This window comes from Plectropomus leopardus, chromosome 6 (assembly GCF_026936395.1).
Source record: "Plectropomus leopardus strain MGB_pleo_1.0 chromosome 6, ASM2693639v1, whole genome shotgun sequence".
NCBI classification, from domain to species: domain Eukaryota; kingdom Metazoa; phylum Chordata; class Actinopteri; order Perciformes; family Serranidae; genus Plectropomus; species Plectropomus leopardus.
The window spans coordinates 21,421,223-21,437,981 of record NC_142181.1 but is presented as its reverse complement, the minus strand read 5'-3'; the positions used below and the strand labels follow the sequence as shown (position 1 = coordinate 21,437,981).

Genomic DNA, 16,759 nt, shown 5'->3' with positions numbered 1-16,759 from the left:
TAAATAATGCAGAAAGAATACAAAACCTCTTATGGGGATAACTAGTCGCACACACACATGCACGCACACAAACACACAGAGATCTTCTTTTTTTTTTTTTTCGCTCCACGGTGAAGAAAAGTGAATGGATGTAACAGGAAGGAGGAGGACCCAGTGGAGACACACATGCTTCTTGCTTCATCTCCTCCCACTCCTCCTTGTCTGCCATTTTTTTCCGCTCACACTCAGACTTCATGACATACTCCGAGTCTGTGGGGAGGAATAATGTTGTCCCAGCCACGCCATGTTTTTCCTGCCCACCAGAGATCAGACACAACACACAGCGCAGGATTTCCAAGCCCGCCGCCTCATCATTTTTTCATGACTTTTGATCAAAATGTGTTCACAAAATGACGGCCTGTACAGTGGCTGCTTTTTCAAAGAGAGTGTCACTATCTAATGCTTTGTGGGGTTTTTTTTGTTTTGTTTTTTTGCTCCCCCGTATGTTTAGGTTAGATCACCAAATTAAAACTGTGAGTCATTTATTAAGATTTCTAGTTAGAGGGTGTTGCAATGCTGGGTCATATCTAATAAATAAAACATCCAAGACAAACCTTTTCAAAGCCTCGCTGCTGCCTGCCTAACTTCCAGCAGAAATGTTTATTCATTGGCCAAATTAAACATGCATGTTTGGAGAAAAAGCCCAATGTGACTACACAACTCAGCAGCTCAGGACACTTTACCCCCCACTTTGTGCTTGTGTAGGGAGACACCTAGTGGTGAAAGACACATGTATGAAAATTTAGGGTCCGCTTACATAGTTTATCATCTTGAGCACAAAAAGATTTTTTTTTATCAGTCAACCCACGGACAGACTATAAGACAGTAGGCTCCTGGGCACAGATATGCAAAGGGCCCCGCCACCTCTCCTACAAGACACAGACTCAGGTGGTTTGACATCTCTTAGTGGTTGTCATGCACCTTTTGTGGTTTTGTGTCTCCTTGTGGTTGTTTTTTATTTTAGTTCTTGTAGTCGTTTGGATCCCTTTGAGCAAATTTTCTGTCTTATTGGTGAAACGTGTCTCTTTAAAGTAATTTTGTGTGTCTTTGTAGTTGTTGCTTTTTTTGAAGTAATTTTGTGTCTTACACAGGTAATTATGTGCAATTTTTGTCTTTTTGGTCATTTTGTGCTTTTTTGGGTAATTTTGTGCTTTTTTGGGTCATTTTGTTTCTCCTTGTAAATGTTTTGTTTCTTTATGCACTTATTTGGGTCTCTGTAGTTATTTTGTGTCTTACAAAGGTAATGTCGTGTCTTTTTGATCACTTTGTATCTCCCTCTCTTTGTAGGGTTTTTTGTGTCTTTTGTGGTTATTTTGAATAATTTTGTGTCTCTGGGGTAAAAGATAAACAGACTTTGTGGGGGTTATGCATCTCTTTGTTGTCATTATGCATCTTTTTGTGGTTTTGTGTCTCTTTGTTGTAAATCTGTCTCCTTGTAGTTATTTTGTCTTTTCGTAGTCATTTGAGTCTCTTTGAGTTAATTTAGTGTCGCTCTGTAGTCATTTTGTGTCTCCTTGTGGCAGTTTTGTGTCTTTGTCATTGTTTGGTGTCAGTTTGTAATTGCTTGGCTGTTTTTTGTAGTTATATTGCATTTCTTTGTGATTCCTTTGCATTTTTGTGTTTCTATGTGTCCCCTAATGAAATTTTGTGTCTCTGAGGAAATTTTGAGCTGCTTTGTAGTCATTTTGTGTCACCTTGTGGTTATTTTTTTCTCTTTTTAGTTGTTTTTGTCCTTTTGGAGTTGTTTTGCCTGTTTTTGTAGTTATATTGTGTCTCTTTGTAGTTCCTTTGAAATCTTTATGACCTTTTCTCTTCTTTGTTGTCATTTTGAGTCCCTGCCTGGTCTGTACATGCTTTATTTTAGAGACATTTTACAGCTGAAGGCCGGGGGGTTGCTGACATTTTGGGCTCCCAAGGCTGTGCCAGGTAGGCCCACTCAGAGTCAACCCCTTAGATCTAAGGATCTAAGAATATATATGATATGATATGAGTTTATTGGCCGTAACTCTAAATCAGTCTCCAGTGTTGCCTGTTCTCCAAACCTTACAGACTTCTGATTTGATCCCTGGCCTATAAAGTATATGCTTTTATACAAATAGTCATTTACAATCTTAATGAAAAATATGCCTTGTGCCTTACAAAATGACCTCTGCTGACTTCATCGACAGGACACCGCACCCTCAGTCAAAGTGTTTACCCAACCTAAAAGTGCCTGGGAGGCCGACCAGTCGTCAGCAGGCCGCACAAAAGCCCCATTCACCGGTAACAGGAACCCAGACCAAGACCAACGCTGCCACGTCAAAATGTTTGAGCTAAAGCACAGATGCTAATGTTTTTTAATCGAGCGCTGAGGATGACAGGTAGGACAGGAGACAACAATGCAGGAGGAAACTTGTTGTAGTTACTCCATGTCAAACAATGTGACCTTTATATGCACTCATTATCTCCTCTGAAGTGACAATGACGTTTAAAGTAGGGCATTAAGGTGTGTCAGCAGGCTGTAAAGATTTTCTGTTCTATATTGCTGCAGCAGTAATTTACTTCCTGGACTGGTCCTGTATGAGGTGTCTGGACTTTGGGGGACACTGCAGAGTGAAGGACGTCGATGGGAGCTGGGGCTCAGAGGAGTGCAGCGGCCCGCTCCACAATCACAGCTCACCGGCACACCGAGAGGCACTCCGGTTTGGAGAAATGCCGTGCACTTGTTCTCAAAAGGACCTGCTCGTGTGTGTGCGTGGCTACCGTCGCTTTTCTGTTCCTTCTAGGAGTCTTCCTGCTCTACTTACCGGACCCGTTCACGAAGGAACCGTTTGTCTCTGAGGAGGACAGCGCGGTGACGCTCCTCATATGGACGCATCCGTTCGGACGGTACCGCAAACTTCTGGACTGCTTTGAGATCTATCAGATTAGCGGGTGCACGCTCACTGACGACGAGAGCACGTACGGGCAGGCTGACGCTGTGATCATTCACCACCGGGATATTGCCGTAGGCAGCGCTTATTTGCCACCGGAACCGCGGCCACGTGCGCAAAAGTGGATATGGATGAACTATGAATCCCCCGCGCACACACCCAAACTGTGGCTTTTTGAGGATGTTTTCAACCTGTCACTAACCTACCGGACAGACTCTGATATCTTCCTGCCGTACGGGTATCTGGTCCCCCGTGAAGGCAAAAGTCTCCAGAACCGCGTTGCGCAACCGCTCCGCGCACCCTCGCGCTCACACCTCCTCCGGCCCCGCCTCCTAGCCTGGGTCGTCAGTAACTGGTCGGAGTCCCATGCGCGGGTGGCCTTCTACTACAAGCTTCGTAAGTACGTGCAGGTGGATGTGTTTGGGGGCGCGGGCCGGCCGGTACCGGAGGACAGCGGCGGCGGCAGCTTGGTGCAGCTGATCGGACGGTACCAGTTCTACCTGGCGCTGGAGAACTCGCAGTACACCGACTACATCACGGAGAAGCTGTGGAACGCGGTGCGGGCCGGGGCCATCCCGGTGGTCCTGGGTCCGTCCAGACGGAACTATGAGCGCTTCCTGCCCCCCGAGGCCTTCATCCACGTAGACGACTTCCCCACGGTGCGAGGGCTGGCTCGGTACCTGCTGATGCTGAGGCGCAACCCGGACCGGCTGAGGCGGCACCTGGACTGGAGAGGCGGCTACAGCGTGCACCAGCCCACTTTCTGGGCTGAACACTACTGCACGGCCTGCAAGGCGGTGAGGAGGACTAGAGGCAGGACTGACGTGATCAAAGATTTGACACTATGGTTTCACTCGTGAAAACAGCAAAATCACACCCAGCACCTGAGTGACAGTGAGGCTCCCTGTCCATCAGCTGTCCAAGTTTACAACCGAAATCTATTTATAAGCAACTATGATTGTTTGATTTATTTATATGACTTTAATACAATAACATGATAATTGAAAATGACTTGTCATAATGTGTGACTAATTTTGATTTTGAGTGAGTCTGTTCCTGTAGGCTACTGTTTTCCATTTGAAGAATTTGTATGTCATATTGACAAATGCTGCTTTCCTGTGTGATACTTATGTGAAGTCAAGTCCAGTTTTTTTTTTGTTTTTTTTACGTTTATCATTGCCAAATATTTCAAAATCCTCACTTTCAAATTCAGTATCATGCAACATTATGTTACTATGTAAGTATGATTTTAATATGGTGATCTACTGCAAGTTAGTAACAAACAATAGCAAGTGAAATAAAGTTTGACGTTTTTTCACTTTTATAAAGGAGCGAAATGGAAATCAGAGCTTGTCTCATCAAGAAAATATAGCTTTGAATAGATTATTAAAATGTGCCAAAAAGCATGTATGTTAACTGAGTGTTGTGTTTGGGACAGGTAATGAATATATTCAGGAGTATGTGAATGTGTAAGAAGATGTGTATGTATGATTCAGGGTGGTATTACAGAAACCATCTCCAGAAAGTACATGAACATCTGCCTGTTTATTTCTTATGCATGTGTACTTGAGCACTAAATCATGGAAGGATTGCTGAACGGTCCACAGAGCAACGGCCCAGACGCCCAGAGTGTCAGGGGACATCCTTCCTTTGGCCTTCACTTGCAAAATGTCACTCGATTTACTGAAAAGGAGGAGACTCAAAATGACCACGAAGAGATGCAGAGGACTACTACAGAGACATACAATATAACTACAAAAACAGGCAAAACACAGCAATCTCTAGTTCACCAGGTCAAGTTTGCGTCCCACATTGATGTGGCATTTGCAGTGGCCTGGGTTTGATTCCAACCCTTTGATGCATGTCATCCCGTCTCTCTCTCCCCTTTTCCTGTCAGACTCTAGCTGCACTATCAATAAAAAACAAGAAAAGCCCCCAAAATACCCCTGTCCCCCACCAAAACAGACAACACAACCATTTCCTAAGATCATCCCAAATAACTACAAAGAGACACACAACTACATTTTTAAAGCTCAAAATTACATCCAAGACAAAAATGATGACAAAGACAAAACAACTGTAAGAAGACACAATATTACATCAGAAAGTTACAAAACTACATTTAAAAGACACAAAACTACCTTTATAAGACAAAAACTACTTTCAAGAGAGTGAAATAACAACAAGGAGACACAAAATTAACATAAAGAGATGCAAAAGAACAAAGAGACACAATATAACTACAATAAAAAAAACAAAGGGACACAAAAGGACTGACAAGAGATACGAAAAAGACACCAAATTTCCCCCAAGAGACACAAAATTAACTTTTTAAGAAAGAACATTACTTCAAAGAGAGCCAAAGAACTACAAAAAGACATGAAAACAACCACAAAGAGACACAAAATCACCAAAAGATGCATACCAACTGCAAAGTGATACAAGACCACATCAAAGTCTGTGTGTCTTGCTCCAGAGGTGGTGGGGCCCTTTGCATATCTGTGCCCAGGGGTTCATTGTCTTATGCAGCCATGATGTAAATCATAGCATCCCTGAATCTGATCTGCTGTAAGTTCATCACCATGCATGGTTGATGTGTGTGTTATAGTCCACGCATGCCTAAAACAGCCCTCAGAGCACATCACTGACTGATTACCAACCAGAATGACCTTAAAGGTGTCGTTAGTCCTCAAACCTGGTGTTTTCAGTGCCGCTCCACAGCTGTACTAGTGCACACATCCTCTACGGTTTCATTAAAGGTTGCTATTTACACAGCCGTGCTCATTTGGCTGGTGTTTAACTATCCTTTATATATAGTCATAGCTTAAGCTCCAGCAACAAGACAGAAAAACCTTGAAAACAAGAGAATGGAGGAGGAGGGGAGCATGTGCGCTTCAGGAGTCACTTGATAGGAATCAGAAGCTGTGATGTGGATCATTTAAATTTACACCTCTGAGTTAGAGCCCCGGACACAGAATTAACACTTTACACTGTCAAATGAGAAATTTCCTGCAGGCACAAAGGCAGCGAATAATATTGCTCCTCATAATGAGCTGATGCCTCAACAGCTGTTGAAACCGCTGACGTTTATCAGCAATAATGCTTTCAGACGGCCAGAACATCCAGACCCCTCATCCCTGTCATAATCCCATTCATGAACACAAGGGAGTTATAGGCATATCTAGTTACTGTGAGTAAAATCACTTTTTATGCTTTCAAATATAGATCCACTGCATGTCCTGAAGCTTGTTTGAGATGTCCTCATTCAGCATCATTTCCGTTGTTGGAAGTATGCACAGCGCAGCCTCAGTTTTCTGGACAGAACAGGTGCTGGATATTTGTTGAAGGGAACTCCTCTTATCGTTTCTAAAGACCTCATCCGATCAAAAATTAGACTGCAAGAAAATCCACGCAATGGCGAGAACAGAGGTGGGACCACGTTATTGTTTTGCAAGTAACAAATGAATCTCAAGTCTTTGCACTCAAGTCCCAAGTCAAGACTGACAGGTCCCACTTCAAGTCTCATTGTCATTCCCAACTCATCAAATATTGACCCTTCATTAGTGGCTCTAAACGTCGAACGTCGATGTTCTAGGTACCCCTCTTGTGTCGGTTTTGGACATTCAGTATGCTACACATACTAGCACGAGCCTCTGTGCCTCGATGTCTGACGCTAAGGGGCATTTGCCAAGTGTCGGTTTTTGATGAGCTAGCAGCGAGACCAGGTTCTAAACTCTGAGTTTTGAGTCTTAAACAAGATTTTTTTTATTGAATCTTAATCAGTTATCAGTTTTATGTTTTAATGTGTGCACAACTGAGAATGAAGTTACAAGAGCACATAAAAAATAATAATCACATATTTAAATCTAATGTTGTTGTATTTGGGTTTTACTACTTTTTTCTTAAATACTACACTACAACTGTAACTTTGACTGACTGGGAACCCTAATGAATATTTAAACTTTTTGTTTTAGTTTGCTTTGTGTTATTTTTTTAGTGAAACTGATCATTTATTCATGCTTCAGTCAAGTTTAAAGTTCAGCATTGCTTTTATTGTCTCCCAAAGGAAAAACTTGTCTTGGACAGAAGGAACTGGTGCATGAAAACAGACATTTCACAGAAAAAACAGTCAAGTACTATCTTGATGTGCAACACAGTTTTCATTTTCTGTATGACAGGTCCAGTGTTTAGGATTTGGGGGGATATATTGGCAGAGATGGAATATAATACAAAGAGTATGTTTTCTTTAGTGTATAATCACATGAAAATAAGAATCATCATGTTTTTGACACCAAGCCGATGGTCAGCCGATGGTCAACGCTGGGCCGCCTGTGAGCGTCTGTGGCCCTCGTCACTGCAGTGTGTCCTGCACTTTAAAATGTTGAATCCGCAGCGGCAGAACCCGTTGGCGAATGAAATCACTCTTATTGGTAGTTCAGCTCAGTGCACGAGAAGAGAAACTGAAGTAAGGAAAGTAGACAAAGGGCTAAAGTCACGAGAGAGTGAGTTTGAAAAAGACTTGTTTGTTTTTCTTACGCCATTGAGCTCTTTAGCAGAAACGTTTCCTAGTGGTTTGTGTTCTTGTTCACATGCGCATACTGAATTGTGTTGTTAATGTGCTACCTGGCTAACTATCCCGTATCTCGGATATTTTAACCTCACTTCAACATAGTGGGGGTAAGTGGGGGCACGTCATCCTTCTTTATACACAGTCTTTGCACAGAATGCACATGCTGGTTGGCCTTCAGTTTAGTGTGTTTATGTGCATTTATTTGACTGAGACACAGGCGACATCAGGCGACACAGCAGGGAGCTTTAATCGCCGCTAGTTCTCTGATGTCAGTTTGATGTGCCTACATAGGGAGCGAGTCCTCGTTCAGGATGTCCAGCATAGTGCACTGGTATGTTTCTACAGCAGCCCAGAACAGACAAACCATGCTTTTTTTGCATTAGCCACGGTAAGTAGCAGCTCTCTCTGCCACAAGAGTGTTTTTACCAGTTTAAATCACAATGTCTGTTTGGTTTGGACAGAAAGAGAATGCTGCAGATAATCTGGCTCGCAGTGAAAACCTCCTGAACAATGGAAACTGAAGGAAATCTAACTGGGAGAAGTTTCAGTTGGTTGCAGTCTGCAGTCCTCACCGCTAGATGCCACTAAATCTCCCTAAATTTTTAAAATTTTGCATCCTCCAAAATAAACAATACTCATAAAATCCAGTAATGACACAGTGTCATGTGTAACTGAGTCAGTGCAGCGTGCATCATGTCGAACAGCTCTAACAGTTTATCTACCTGTGTTATTCTGTGTTTTGTCAGAAACTGACCCCGAGGAGACGATTCTCAGCGCCTTCAAGGTCTTTGACCCAGAAGGAGCAGGAGTCCTCAGAGGGGGAGGACGAGTGAGTGTATGATTCTCTTCACAGACATCGCAGAAACGACTCTGTGGCTTGTGATGCCTCTCACAGGAATTCATCACTCAGATAACTATGAACGGTACTTTGAACAGCATAAAAACGTAAATTACGACCAGAGTTCCAGGATGCAGATAAGGCATATCTCGATCAGTGAAATACAGATCACAGTTAATTCAAAGTCAAAGAGATGGAAACCGTAATTCTTCTTTCCTGTTGCTCTCCTGCAGGATGAAATATCACCCGTGTCACAGGCTGACAAGTTTACAGAGGATAAGGTGAGTTGTTGCTTGGCAACAAGGTAAAATATTGGATGTATCAATATGAGATAGTGATTCAAAGGTACCGGCGGTGGCGTAACCGTTGAACAAGTTGAAGGTGAGCGCTGATGAATACCCAGAATCTGAGGCAATTTAATATGATTTAAACCTTTTAACTACCAGCTCCAGCTTATTACAAAGATCCTTCTCAGCTCTCGTCCAGACCCCCTCTTCAGTAACAGTGCCATTCATAACCCCCATGGCCCCTGGCGAGAGACACAGTAATCTCATTTGTACAGCAACAGATGTTTCTCTTAAAAACATCCGTTGACTGGGGAGTGAAAAGTCTGCCTCTCATTCTCTCAAGGGATCAAAGAGACCAGTCTAATCGCTATGAAATCTGTCACTTTTGTACTGGTTTGAGGAGACATATTGACTTACAGTAGGCTCGCTATGTTATGAACGTAAACGCTCTCCCTCTCTGTCCCTCTCTCACTGCCTACACATATTTTATGAGGAAGCTTTCAAGCTTTGTACATCAAAAGGCCACACAGAGGAGGGAGAGAGGAAAATGCATATGAAACAACAAAACCTCTAGACAAATAAACAGCGCGGTGTTCCCATGGCAGCGTGGTGCAGTAATCCGACGGCTGGTTTCCCATGGCTGTGTCTCGCTGCCCCATAGACCTCCACTCTGTCTCACTGATGGCTCCTGTGATTGCAATCATCCATCTTACTGTCAAAGGCAAAAAAAAAAAGGGCAAGAGAGGGGAAATCACACACACCATCTCTCTCTCGCTCCCTTGTGTCCAGCAAACAAGCCACCCCACTGTGAGCAGAGCCAACACATGCGTGCGTGTGCTTGTGTGTGTTGATGCTTATATGATCTACACAGAGAACATGTGTGGGTGTGCATCTTTGGTTGTCTGTGCCTACCCATTATACTGCATGATCAGTCACTGGAGTGTGCACCAGGGAGCGGTGGACATGTCTGATCTTGCAGCTGATCAAAAGCACCAGAGACTTGTTCCCTTGTGGCCGTGCAAGCGGGCCTCATATCAACATGTCTCTGTTCAGTAGACAGGAAAAACAAGAGGAGAGAGACAGACAGAGGAGGAGGAGGTGGAGGGGGTACATCAGGCGCAAGACAGAAACAGGCAGGCAAATCACAGATGAAAGGGTGCATAAAGAGGCCAGAGTGGAATATATGACAATGATACATAACCGCACTTATCTCCCCGTTCTTATGAGCTAATTGAGATGGCAAAAGCCAGCTCTGTATTTGTCTGTAGATGTAATAGCACGTGTGATCTCTCTCTCTCTCTGCAAACCTGACAACATCACAAGAGCTGAGGATTTTTTTTTTTTAAATGCAAGAAAGCCTTAACCTGTTTGCTTGTAGGTAAATCAGAGCTTGCGTTATGTGATCACCCACGGAGAGGACAAAGAGCAGGAGTGAAAAGAGGAGACGAAACACAAGGATGAAAAGAAGACGAAGAGGAGCAGCAGTGAAGCTTCTGCCTGTAAACAGTCTCGCCATGCTGTTAGGTTGTGGCATACAGTGTGTGTGTGTGTGTGTGTGTGTGTGTGTGTGTGTGTGTGTGTGTATGTAATTATGTGCAATAAAGTGGTGACTTAACGAAATGAATCCCTTTGTTGTCGTGACTTTAATCTCACTTCAATAATGAACACAGATAAATATCTGCTGAGCACCACGTCTCGCAAATGAAACAACAAAGCACACCTGAACATTGTTTAGTATAAAAGATAATGAAACATGCACAACACAACAGTATTCAAAGGTACATCAGTAGACTCAACCCGCTATAACATATGACAACTTATCAGAAACAACAGATACAGACAAGTTAATCACTAATAATAACTGAAGGTAAAGTTTGACATTTTGGTTTGCTTTCTTGCTGAGTGTGAGATGAGATGTCTGTGCTTCCAGCAACTGTTAGCCTAGCATAAAGACTGGAAACGGGTAAACAGCCAGCCTGGCTCTGTCTCAAGCTAAAATGAAACCTTGTTATTCTGATTTTGGAGTGCATCTTTTTTTCTTACCACTTATAAAGTTGAAGTCACACCAGGTAACTATCCATCATCAGCTTCTTTTGCAGTATTACATATTTTTGCAAGGGGTGGAGCCAGATGTCTTAACAGTCAGGGCTCAGCGCAAACCCAGGGGGATCAGGGGCAATGCTCCTTTGAAAAAAAAAATCTGCATTTACCTGTCTCTGTAGGATGTTGCAAAGTTGTAATCACAACAATTCAGCCAATTCCCTTTGAATTCCATGCAACCTTGCAAATGTGTCCATCATTGCAACTTTAATGCAAAATAAAATATTTAAGAAGTTAAAATCTCATTTCATTGGAAAACCGTGCATCACACGACATGGCATGAAATGGCATCACATGGCTAAACAGTGTTAAGCAACAGTGTTTGGTCATTTTTGCTTTTGGTGTGAGTTTGTCAGGACTGTTTAATGGCTCAGTGTGCGATGTTAGCAGCTGCTGAGTTAACTCTGGCAGAGAGATTGGGAGGAGAGTGGCTCAGGGAGACGGTCCCTCAGCACTACTTAGAATTAGCTAATTATCAGCAATCAGCTGTTGATCAGTTGATCGCAGATGCAAATGCATCAGAAATATTTGACCAATTTTCACTTTCCATCACAATTTCATTGCAAAAATCACCTATGGAGATTGCAACATGCCATACAATTTTTTAGTAAAATTGTCTTGAAATAATTTGTTGAAATCAGGAAATGTAAAGCCACAACAATTCCTTAAAACAGCTCCAAATCATGGAGGGACTGACTTAAACAAGCTCTATGTACTAGTTCCAGTATTTCAGATAACAGAATGCCTAAAAATCTGTACATAATATTGGGGGAAGAAATGATAAGCGTTGAGAAAAAAGTTCTCCTATAGAGCTCACATCCCATTTTGTATGCAATTGTTCTTCAATAGTCTTCATCATTTTATAATATAAAACAACAAAGGTTGAGGATGACTAATTGTCACTCCTGCCACCTAAATAGAGGCAAAAATTGTCTAATGTTACTGAACAATATGACGTGAGCGCAGCCAGGTTAGCTGTTTCCGTCTGTTTTCTGTTTTTGTACAAGGCTAAGCTCACTGGCACCAGCTTCATATTCAGCATACAAACATTAGAGGTTAATAAATCTTCACATCTAACTCAGCAAGAAAGTGAATGAGTTTCTATCCCAAAATGTCGACCTATTCCTTTTACACATGAACCTTGTATTTGAAAAGACAATGATTGTACCAGGCATGGGACCAAAAGGCTTGGTCTCTCAGAGACTTATTATACAATAATCATATCATTTTGGAAACAAATCTCTGAGGCAGTTTATGAAGAAGTCAATGTAATCCTGTTTAGTGCTCCATCAGCCAGTCGCGTGAAGGTGAACTGGAGCCGAGCAGGGTCTGGGTCTTGGGGCCAAAACTCAACTGTTTCAGCATCTCCTCATTTTGCTTTCCAGATGTGCACTCTCTCCAGATGCTATTCATTTCACTTAACTTTATTTTAAGCAGATATTCTTGGCAGCCCGTCATGTCTTACCTCAGTTTTAACAAGGCAGAGCAACCAGAGAGAGACAGAGAGAAGAGAAAGGGAGAAATATGTTTGACAGGCTAACACGAGATGAACCCCGAGGTCGATCCAAGAATGTGTTTGACACTAAATAGTATATTTTGGGTCCAGCTCTCGGGAACTCACATCACAGCCTGAGGAGTTTTGCAACATCAGCCAAGGAAACTGATGTGTTTACGAGGCAGTCTGTTATCTGAGGAAAAGAAAGATGCCAAAACCCTCATAACACTTTATGAGATTATATTTCATTGTACAACATTGTACGAGTGCTGCCGCTAAGGTTATGTGGACTAAGAGCATGCAGCAACAAGGTCAGAAAGGCTCAAAAAAGCCTTTCGTGTGAATGAAATGCTCAACATCTCTTTGTTTTTACTGCTAAAAAATGGCAAATAAATTGTCATAATTCAAGAAACATGATAAAAACAAAAGTCTACGTCAAGTCAAGCAAAATTTGCCACATCCATCATAATTATACACATACATACATAATTAGACTGTACTCTTAAAGGGGAACTTGTCTTTGTCTCTCCCCGGGTCCTGGAGTTTGAGGAACAGGCTGAAGACGCTTCGTCTTTATGGCAGAGAACGACAGGGGGTCCAAAATGCTGCCAAAACCAGATCCTTCAGAGGTCTCTGTGTAGAGACAGGAAGCAATCATCCAAAAAAAAGACTCCTCATTGATACAGCCTTGAATGAATAGTCTGACATTTTGGTGAATATGCCTGTTTGCTTTCTGGATGGAGAGTTAGAAGAGAAGATCAACACCACTCTGTTAAATATGAAGCTACATCCAACAGAATGGAAACAGGTGGAAACAACAAGCCTGTCTCAGCTTAAAGTTAAGAAAATCAGTCTACCAGCACCTCTAAAGCTCACCAATTAGCACATTATATATTGTGCGTTCCATCTGTACATAAACCTAAAGAGTAACAACAACATTTGTGTGCTGCACTGTTTCTTAAAGGAAGCAGAAACCTCTAGGTCATAGTTTACGTTGGTTCAGCGGATTATTTCGGTTTTTGTGGTAATACTCACAATATTCCTTCACTCATTAGGATTATTAGTCAGAGTATGAAAAATGTAGCCTCTGTTGTACAGATATATTTTCTTCTAGATTTATTTTATTTGTGTGTGTGTGGACACTCAAACTTAAAGTTCAAACTGTGTCGATGCTCTTGGGTGCAGAAAATCAAGCCTGGAGCCAAGAAATACTTTGGCACACAACACCATAACGGAGCCGACTGTTGTCTGTGTGCTTTTATTTGTGATAGTGAGCTTAAGAGATGCTGGCAGGTGGATTTTGTTATCCTTTGGTCAAAGCCACGCAAGCTAATTCCCTGTGTTTGCAGTCTTTGTGCTAAGCTAAGCTAACTGTACTATTGTCTGACTGTAACCTTATATATAACAGACATATTTGAGAGCGGTATCAATCTTCTCATGTCACTCACTGCCATAAAGTGAATCAGCATATTTCCCCCAAAAATGAAGCCTGTAAAAACGTTTTCTTCCATGTGTGTTTTTCTCCTCACCATGAACACCGATCATGTGCTCCAGGATCAGGACTCTCTCGGCCAGGATCTTCAGGGCCTCCCTGAGCTGCTGCACAGCTTCGCCCTGAACAGCACCATCATGTTAAGTTAAGTTTCAAATGAGCTTAAGAGGAAATGATACTAATAACGCTTACCTCATTCAGGCCTTCTCCGGGCTCTCCTTTTGGCCCTGGTGCTCCCTGTGAAAACAGAGTAAAATAATCTGTGTGTGTTTGTGTGTGTGATTTAGGCAACACAATAACCTCATACTTACAGGTAGGCCCAGCTCGCCTGCTAAACCTGGAGGCCCCTGGTAGAAAAAGAACAGAGAGATATAAGACTCCTGCTCTCTCTCTCTCACACACACACACACACACACACACACACACACACACACACACACACACACACACACACACACACACACACACACACGCACACACACACACATCTTCCCAGCTTGCATTCTTTATCCCCTCTGTGCTAATCTGCCTCTTCACCAGATCTCCAATCTTAAATCATGCTAGTAGAGGAAGGGGATCAGGTTTAAAGACAGAGGCCCACTAGAGAGCTGGATAAAAGAGGGGACCCGACATGGCCGCCCTGATTAGTGAGGCCTGGCCTTGGACGGGAGAGAGAGGAGGATTAGTCACGGCTCGCATTGGGTCTTTGAAGAAAAGCTTGTTCACCTTTAATGTGTTTAAGATTGCATGACAGCTAGGAACATTTACAAAACGTAGAACAAAAAGCATTTTGATAGTTCATCAGATTCAAACATGTTCAGCCAGCCTGCTAATCCAATAACGAGGACGATTTTTACAGTGGCCTCACCCTTTCCCCTGGATCTCCTTTAGGCCCAGGATCCCCAGGCTTGCCTTGGAGGCCTTCGTTGCCCTGATGTCAATAAAACAGAGGGGCATGCATTAATGATACCAGTCATACATCCATATCATTTATTGATCCAACAGATTCAAACACTCACATCTCGTCCTGGCAGGCCTGGCATCCCTGTGGGTCCTCTCGGTCCTGGAGGGCCTGCAGTGTCATTCAAAAAAACATTTACACATGAAGCAGATTAAAATCAAAATGTCTAAGACTGGCTCTGTTTTGAAACGTTAAAATTAAATTCAGCCAATTTATCACAGTTTAATTTGATTCAGAAATAACATTGTCCTGAGAGGGAGATTTGTCAGGGTTTTCAAAATAAACCTCCATGTTCTCAATGTTTCACTGAAAATAGAATATAATGAATACATAATATATAATTAAATACAATATATTCAAATAACGTTGAGTAGTTTGAACAATGTTTGATATGATTTAACAATAAGATTTAACAAAGTCATATCCACTTGTACCGCTGTTTTATTGAATCTACATAAGGTTCATATATTTATGTTGTCAAATTCAGGAAAATACTTCTTTGTTTCCTCACCATTATGTATATAACGTACAACCACAGAATGGGGGAACAGAGTTTCTTGACTTTCAGCCACCACGGGAGGTGGTAACAGCACTTAAACGGTCTCTGTGTAAACAGGACAGAGGGCAAGACGGACGTGACATTTTGACAGCATGCTATGTGTGCATCCCACAGCGGGAGATTTAAAAAGCAGCTGTAAGCAGTTAGCAGCTAACTCAAAAAAGAAGAACAGCAATCGTAAATGTCCGCAATTTGGAAAAACAATTGGGTCCAAGCGTTCCTTACCCTCCAAGCAAAGGATGAGATCAGTTGCCATAAACAAGGGACGATAAATGGTCGTGACTGTCATGTTATCCCAAAGTGCTGCCAATCCGTGTGTTATATGTCACACTAGATATTGATGCTGTTGTTTCAAACGTCACACCCATCCATCCATCCATCCATTGCTGTCCGCTTATCTGAGGCCTGGTCGCTGGGGCAGCAGGCTGAGCAAAGCAGTCCAGACGTCCCTCTCCCCAGCAATACTTTCCAGCTCCTCCTGGGGGACCCATCATTCACTGTGACAGTCAGACGCAGCTCCGCATCTCTGCACCAATCCGCCTGTCCATGTCATGCTCCATTCTACCCTCACTCGTGAACAAGACCCCGAGATACATGAACTCCTTCACTTGGGGCAGCAACTCCCTCCCCACCCAGAGGGGGATATCCACCGTTTTCGGTTAAAGAACCATGTCTACGTTACGTTTTTTGCATCGTAAACGTCACGCCCATCACAGCTTTTTGGGTTGCGCAATGCCAGATGCTATTTAAAATCACACACTGGAGAGGACAGATGCTGCCATTGTTTGTTTCTGTGGACCAATGCAAAGGAGGCATGAAAAAAGGGCCTTTGTAGCGGCCCTCTAGCACTAACTCTGTATGTCTTGTGGTCTCCTGCACAACGTGTTTCCTGTCTTTGGGGTTTTGGGGATCTAAAAAAATTATTTTAAATTGAAGCAGTGCTTGAAGTCATGGCACACTCTGCATATATCAGTATCTATCCATACAAACACAATGAACTGTATTGGACTGGCAATATGATGTAGTGGCAGGAAAAAGCTTATATTCATACCTGATGGGCCAACAGGACCAGTTGGACCAGTTGGACCAGGTGGCCCAACCACGATCTGAGGAGCAGGGAGGCCTGGACGGACCGGGATCTCCTCTGGAGAAAAAGTTCAAACAAAAAGTTTAGTTTACCTTCTGCACAAAAGATAACGAGTGTAAAAGTTGCATCTTCTGCTATTGCAGAAGATGTTACTGACAGCCTGCCAGTGACCGGCAGCTGACAGTCAGCTTTACGAACTACGTACTCAAAATGTTACCTGTACCAGTATTAGTCTAAGCACATCAGATAATTAGTAACATTAACTGTAAAATAAAAAAAATAAAGTGTATCAGTGTGGAATTCCTTAACTCACATATTGATAACAAGCCCATATATTTCAAAATCATAATCCAATTTTCTTAATTCAGTTATCACTTTTGGTTATGCTGCGCCACCCCAAGATTTTCAGTGGTCCAATT

At 42.6% G+C, this 16,759-nt stretch overlaps 2 protein-coding genes across 5 annotated transcripts in view; one reads left to right on the top strand and one right to left on the bottom strand.

Moving 5' to 3' along the window:
* The first annotated feature begins 886 nt into the window (after nt 1-886).
* Nucleotides 887-5,080, top strand: LOC121943735 (alpha-(1,3)-fucosyltransferase 4-like). The gene is made up of 2 exons (XM_042487338.2): nt 887-2,399; nt 2,570-5,080. The coding sequence occupies exon 2, from the start codon at nt 2,645-2,647 to the stop codon at nt 3,809-3,811; it is 1,167 nt and encodes a 388-aa protein (XP_042343272.2). The 5' UTR covers nt 887-2,399; nt 2,570-2,644; the 3' UTR covers nt 3,812-5,080.
* A 5,190-nt stretch (nt 5,081-10,270) lies between these two features.
* col26a1 (collagen, type XXVI, alpha 1) overlaps nt 10,271-16,759 on the bottom strand; it is a 32,720-nt gene continuing 26,231 nt past the window's right edge. For 3 of the 4 annotated variants that reach the window (XM_088078974.1, XM_088078972.1, XM_042486846.2), the window contains 7 exons: nt 16,305-16,397; nt 14,753-14,805; nt 14,602-14,664; nt 14,045-14,080; nt 13,926-13,970; nt 13,771-13,855; nt 10,271-12,874 (listed from right to left, as the gene is read on the bottom strand). In XM_088078974.1, the coding sequence (XP_087935100.1) occupies nt 12,744-12,874; nt 13,771-13,855; nt 13,926-13,970; nt 14,045-14,080; nt 14,602-14,664; nt 14,753-14,805; nt 16,305-16,397 (506 nt within the window). In that variant the 3' untranslated portion in view covers nt 10,271-12,743. The remainder of the gene's footprint in view (nt 12,875-13,770; nt 13,856-13,925; nt 13,971-14,044; nt 14,081-14,601; nt 14,665-14,752; nt 14,806-16,304; nt 16,398-16,759) is intronic. The other variant, XM_088078973.1, reaches the window with a different exon arrangement.

Excerpts from the sequence above, each read along its gene's own strand:
- LOC121943735 (XM_042487338.2), top strand. The coding sequence starts at position 2,645 with ATGGGAGCTGGGGCTCAGAGGAGTGCAGCGGCCCGCTCCACAATCACA.